A 6783-nucleotide genomic window follows, 5' to 3' on the forward strand; every position below is an offset into this window, starting at 1 on the left:
CATAAATGTGTGGACTTCGTGCCCTGCAGTGGCATCGGCCAACTGGTCGACTCTTAGTAGGGGAAACAATCCTTTGGGCATGCCTTGTTTAGATCAGTGTAATCTACTCAAGTCCTCCATTTTCCATTGGGTTTTGATACTAGGACGGGGATAGAAACCCACTCGGGGTAGAAGGACTCTCTTATAAACCCATTTTCTTTTACCCTCTGGACTTCTTATTTTAAAGCTTTTGATCTCTCTTTATCGAGCAACCTTCTTTTCTATTGTACAGGCTTAAACTTGTCTCTATCTATATTTAGAGCATGGCTGATAACTGTGGGGCTTATGCAAACCATGTCCTTGTGCGACCAAGCGAATACGTCCTGATTGTTCCTTAGGAAGTTTACGAGTTCAGACTTGACTTTCTTTGCTAAACTTCTTCCAATCTTGACTGTCTTCGTCGATTCATTCTGCTCAAGTGGAACTTCCTCCAGGTCTTCAATTGGTCCCACCCCAGTATCAAAGTCTCCAAAGTGAGGATCAATGTCTTCTTCACTTTGGGCAACTCCTTATTTGGAGTTGCTTGCCTCTTTTGGGGAGACATTACCTTGTTGCTCGATGTTGCGTATTCCCATCTCTGCTATTGGCTTGCTATTTGTTGGTCTAGCAAATATCATGCTAGTCGTGGCCAAACCTTTCTTAGCAGTTGTAATATGGAAGAATTATAGCATTCCCGAGCTTCTCTCTGGTTTCTTTTTACACATCTAATCCCGACATTGGTAGGAAATCTCATCATGAGATGAAACACGGATGTTATGGCTCGCAATTCGATCAAGAACAGTCTTCCTAAAAGGGCATTGAAGGCCGAGGGAATATCGACCACACCAAATGTTTCCATAACTGTGTTGTTTTCAAGTGCAGTTCCCACTGTTACTACTAACTTGATCGTTCATGTTGGAGTCAACCTTTCTCCGGTAAAACCATATAAAGTTTGCATGCATGGTTCTAGGTCTTGATCAGATAACTTCATTCTTTCAAGGATTGTTTTGAACATAATGTTCACTAAGGAACCATGGTCTATCATCCTTCGTGCCATGATCATGTTGGAAATTTGGGCCTCGATTACCAAAGGATCATTATGTGGAAATCTTACATGCACAACGTCATCCTCAGTGAATGTTATTGGCTTACATTCATAGTGAGGGGTTTTGGGAGTACGCTCCTTGACTGCCAATACTTCATTCATCGGTTTGTGGAGAAGTGTCTGAGCATAGCGCTCTAAGGCATTTCTACTTTCGCCTACCAAGTGTGGTCCTCCACATATCATGTCTAGCAGACCAGTTATGGGAGATGGCTGTAGTGGTTGAGCTGGTGCATCCGCATTTGGTGTTGTAGCTTGGGTTTGATCAGCAGGACGTCGAGCTTACCTTCTCATGGCCTAATGGTTTGGGAGATGAGAAATTTGATTTTCTCCTTAAGTTGGATACACTTGTTGGTGTCATGCCTGTAGTTGTTATGGAAACGACAAAACTTGTTCGTATCTCTCTTACTTATGTCTTTCCTTATGGGATTAGGTTTACTATAAGGAACCTCGACTTGTGTGGCTTGAAATACTTCTGCTCATGACCCCAAGAGCGTAGAGTAAGTGGTAAAACAAGGATTGTACTCTCATGGCTTATCATTGGTTTTGGGCCTTTTGTTGTCTTAATTATTGCCACCGTTCGAGTTATTATTTCGTTTTCCACTTTTTTGTCCATTATTATTTTCATTACCATTACTATTGGTTATCTGATTCTGGTTCTGGTTTGGAGCTCCATTGTCTTTGGTTGGAACGGTTGTACTGGTACCTGCCTGATTGGCTTGATCTGCTCTTCTGATGGCCTCTTCTAGTTTAATGAACTCGTCTGCTTGATCTAAGAGCTCTCTTGTTGAGTAGATGGTTTTCCTCCTTAAGTCAGTCCATATGGGACCCTTTATTTGGATTCCAGCCTTGTTGGCCATCAATTTTCCCTCATCGCTGACCATCTTTGATCGGGCATCTTCTTGCATGAACCTCTGCACGTAGTCCTTCAGAGGCTCATTCAGTCCTTGCTTAATGTCAACAAGTTCATTGAGCTCAGCAAGTGGGATACGAGTAGGAAAGAATTGTGAGTAAAAGAGCCTCACAAATGTATCCCAATATGTAATGGTTCCTGGATCCAGTTTGAAAAACCATTGTTGAGAAATATCGGATAAAGTGCCCGGAAAGATCCTACAACAAACATTGTCTTTAACCCCTTGGAGATTCGTTTGTTTCTCAAAGTTGTTAACATGTGAGACAGGATCTTCCCTTCTAGTGTATATCTTCCAAGTTTGCATCTTGAACTTGGGTGGTACTATCAGGGCATTGATCCGATTTGAGAAAGGAGACCCTTTCTTTCTTTCCAGGTCAATGTCTGTAAGCTTCAGGGCTATTAGTTCTCATAACATCTGAGTAAGAGCATCCAATTCCTCCTGGATTGCAGGAGCAACTTGTGGTACAACAATTGGTGTTGCAACTGAGATTGCAGTATCCCCTGCTTGTGGTGCATGTGGGATTATCGGTGCGAAGGGTCCAACAAAACTTGATGCGTTGTCTTCTCTAAGATGATTAAGGACATCACAGAGATCAAGTTCTCTGTTTCCCAGTCTATTAAAGACACTTCCCCCCTTGGTCGCCCCCAACATTTTGACTGTCTGCTAGAGGAAGACCAGGAGGTGGTCACGCGAGACAGTTTGATGGCTATTACTGCCTTGGTGGGAAAAACGGCCCTTTAGGCTGCACATTCCCCCTTGGTGGAATATCTTGAGGCCCAGGTTGCCTTGGCAGAACAAAATTTCGTCTTAGACTTTCGTCGTGTCGATGGTCATTATACTGTTGATGGTCATGGGGTTGGTAGTATCGACTGTCCCATTCATCATCAGCATAACCATCTTTGTCAATTGTTTGATAACTTCTGCTAACCTCTTGGTCATTTCTTCTTCTATTTCTTCTACGATTATGACCACAGTTGTGTCCGACAAAGTGAGGTGGCTGGTCTCGATTATGGCTAGCGAGTCTCTCATTCCTTAGCTGTCGATATTGAGGACCAACTTCAGAATTTGGAGGTTGCCCTCCTCTTGAGGCTACTTGCCTAGGGTGCTCATTAGCAACTCTTCCAGATCCAGACACTTGTCTGGCACAACCCTGCTCTTTATTAGGGAGCACCTGTTCATCTTGGTGGAGCGATCGCTACACCCTTTGCTAAGTTCCCCTATGGGAGTGATGGCTCCTAGCAGGTTTAGGAGGGACCAATTGGTCATGAGACCATGATCACTGGGCAGGTTATGGGGTTTGATCAGCTGTTCGTTGGGTTTCAGGATTCGCCTGACCAATGTTCTCAGGCTAAGGATCCACTAGACGAGCTCTTATTGCTTGATTCTGTGACAAGATGGCCTCTAGCAGCCTTGCTGCCTTAGCATTACGACAATTAGCTTCTTCTTGGTGAGCTTCAAGGGTTCGCTATTTTTGATCCATTCAAGCTTGAAAATCTTGTCATTGTTTGTTGAGGGCTTCAGATATAACCTCTTGAACAGCTGCCTGACTTTCATGCATGGCAATGAATTTCTCCTGCATCTTCCCCACGACCATTTTCAGTTGTTCAAGGGCAGGGTCTTCTAAGTCCACATAGGGTTCATCATGCCTGAATGTCACTGGTGGAGGCAAGTTTCCAGGAAAATGAAATGGACGAGCAGGACGCAAATGAAGGATCTGACTGCTCGGGGGGCGGTCAGGTTGGGCAATGTTAGTGTTCCCCCCTTGTGGCTCTTGAATCTGGTTTTTATTATTGATAGCCATTGTCTCAGGTGGCTCTAATAGAATAAAAGCTTGAGTTCAACTCTCAAAGAAAACACCAAAATGTTGACCAACATTTTGGTCAATGGCACTGAGTTAATTTATATGACAAAATAAGAACTAAACGAATTGGAATCAAGTAGACAAAACAAAGAATTTTATAGTGGTTCGGCCCCAAGAGTTGATAATGACCTATGTCCACTTGCACTTGTATTTATCAAAAAAGCGTCAAACTTAAGATCAAGAAGAAACATTGTTCGACTGGGTTTCTTAAGCTGACAAAAGAATATAATTCGAAGGGTTTTGTATGTAAAGTGCTTATAAAAGAAATCTCTAGCTCTTTATCTCCTCTTTTTCACTTAGGGTTAATGATTGAATAAACCCCTTATTTATAGAGAATCTTAATGGGGTATGGGTCCTTACAAGAAAATCTAGGCCCTACATGTGTAGGTGTGTGATCAGTGCATTCAGTTACATATTCAAATAATATAGGAATAATATAATTTAAATATCAGTTACTTAAGGTGCTGTTTGGTAACCATTAAAAAAACAGTTTTTTATTTATTTAATTAAAAATTTGATAATTAAACATAAAATAGTGTTTGGTAACTTTATTTTTATTTTTTATTTTTTTAAATTTCAAACAAAATTTATTAAATTTTGAAAATAGAAATTTTTCACTTTCAAAATTTTTTTAAACAGTTTTCATTTTTTCCTTCTCTTCTTCAAATTAACACATCACATTGTTAAACAAAAAATAAAAATAAAAGTTATCAAACACGTTTATTATTTTTTATTTTTTAAAACAAAAAACAAAAATAGTTACCAAACATATTTTTATTTTTTAAAAATAAAAAAACAAAAATAAAATAATATTTCTATTTTTGTGTTTAAAAAATTTAAGAACAAAAATTTTACCAAACGGACCCTAAATATCTTGGAATATTTGATAGTGTCTCGTGAAACCCAGATCTTTGGGTAAAGTGTACTGCTTATTAATCAAGTCTTGTACTCTGAGCAACTTCATGAGATGACATTAGTCTGTGTTGGGATTTTATGCCCTAATTAAAACCCAACTTCTTTGTAACCTCATTTTATTATCAATAAAATAATATAAATTATTTTTGACTTGGTCAATCACTTTGCTCACATGTTTTATTTTCATGATTATTTGTTTAATATAAACTTCTATTATATCCCGATCATATAGTTAATCATATTTATGGTGACGTAATCACAGTGGAATATAAATATGATTATGTGTTCAACAATAAGTTATTTCTAAGATTAGTCAGTGCACAAGATTTAGATTGACTTGTCAATCTACGATATGATCGACTTATACATTGTAGTGTTAAGTTCTTTCCAGAACATTAGCAAAGTAGATAATATCTGATGTATTTGTTACATCAGGCTGGAATGATATTGACATATACATAAGTAAATGTACTGTTATTATCTAATATAGTCATATCATAAAGTTGACCATAGGTCAATTCAATCTCAATTCTGAGTGGTTAGTGTTGACGGTGAAATCTCGTCAACGAAATTAGATCGCAAAACTCAAAGGTAAGTATGGAGATATTTATTTAAGAACTTAGAATGAACTTATGGAAGGATAAACGCAAATCAACAATGGAGTAAGACTTTGTATATTGCTTAATAGCCTGAGTGTATAATGAATTTTCCAACCCCTTTGCTGGAGGCGTGAAGGTATATCTATATTGGGGCTCTAATAGCTCCTGGTACATCGTGGTCCCAAGGGACAAGATTGTACATAGGTACATTGTCAGGGTTGTGGCACAGGTCGTAGTGGTGTTGAAGGAGTGGTGGTCGGCTCTAGTACGTGTCAAGGGCCTACAAAAGTACTCATGTATTGGTACCACATTACACCTCCACTACTTGCATGACACAGATGTCAGGGCCACGCTTCTATCCTCCACATGGTCATACGTCCTGTACACGTACACGTACGAGTACCTTGCACCTGATGGTTACTCTCACATCTCCAAGGCATGTATTTTCTCAAAGCTATTCCACATTCTACTAAGTGTAGGGAAGCTTGTGTGTTAACATGAACGATATACTCAGTCGTCTATACCACTATTGGCTTGATACCAAATAGTTCTTAGGTCTCTTTTATTGCTCCTCATACGCCCCTTCTAGGGGTCTTAAACCCCATACAGGCACGCGAAGCATCGGCATCATGGCATAGAGGCATCTAAGCTAGACGAAGCACGGCACGGGTATACGACAGCTCAGCACAGTTGGGCGAAGTGTGGTGTGAGGCCTTGATGTGCGGGTGCGCGAGGCCTTGTTGTGTGCGGGTGCGCGAGGCCTTGGTGGCGCGAGGCCATGGGGGCTATGAGACTAGGTGCGCCTCACTTGGCGCGAGACCCTTGGCCTCTCTATGCAAGGCTTCGCGAGGCTATGCGTGGGGCGCCTCACATGGCACGAGACCCTTGGCCTCACTATGTGAGGCTACGCGAGGGGTACCTCACTTGGCGCGAGACCCTTGGCCTCACTATGTGAGGCTATAGGTGCTTGGGACGAGGCGCGTTGCGAGGGGAGCCTCACAAGATGCGCGCGAGGCGCGATGCTAGGGGCAGGCTTGCGAGACGCATGCGTGTGGCGTGTTGTGAGGGGAGCCTCGTGAGATACATGCAAGGCGTGATGAGAGGGGAGCCTCGCTGTGCAAGGCGTGCTGCGAGTGGCAGCCTTGTGAGACGCGTGCGCGCGGTCAAGGCACATGGCTCCGGTGCCCTTGACATCTCTCGGCGTCAAGACAAGTAGGGCCTCGCTAAGCGAGGGCCTCGTGCACCTGCCCCCTTGCAACGCGTAGCTTGGCCCCTTAGCCTAGCAAGGCCATACTTCATGGCTCATAAGGTAATGTTTCCCTTGGGACAATCTCCCGGTCTCACAAGACTTACGGGCCCGAGCTTGATAACATG

At 42.0% G+C, this 6783-nt stretch overlaps 1 protein-coding gene across 1 annotated transcript; it reads right to left on the reverse strand.

Moving 5' to 3' along the window:
- Nucleotides 1–1683: 1683 nt before the first annotated feature.
- LOC133806287 (uncharacterized) lies at nt 1684–2337 on the reverse strand. The gene has a single exon (XM_062244407.1). It carries the CDS (start codon nt 2335–2337, stop codon nt 1684–1686), a length of 654 nt encoding a protein of 217 aa, XP_062100391.1.
- Between the last annotated feature and the right edge of the window lie 4446 nt (nt 2338–6783).

Source organism: Humulus lupulus, chromosome X (assembly GCF_963169125.1).
Source record: "Humulus lupulus chromosome X, drHumLupu1.1, whole genome shotgun sequence".
Taxonomy (NCBI): Eukaryota; Viridiplantae; Streptophyta; class Magnoliopsida; order Rosales; family Cannabaceae; genus Humulus; species Humulus lupulus.

Excerpts from the sequence above, each read along its gene's own strand:
- LOC133806287 (XM_062244407.1), bottom strand. The coding sequence starts at position 2,337 with ATGCAAACTTGGAAGATATACACTAGAAGGGAAGATCCTGTCTCACAT.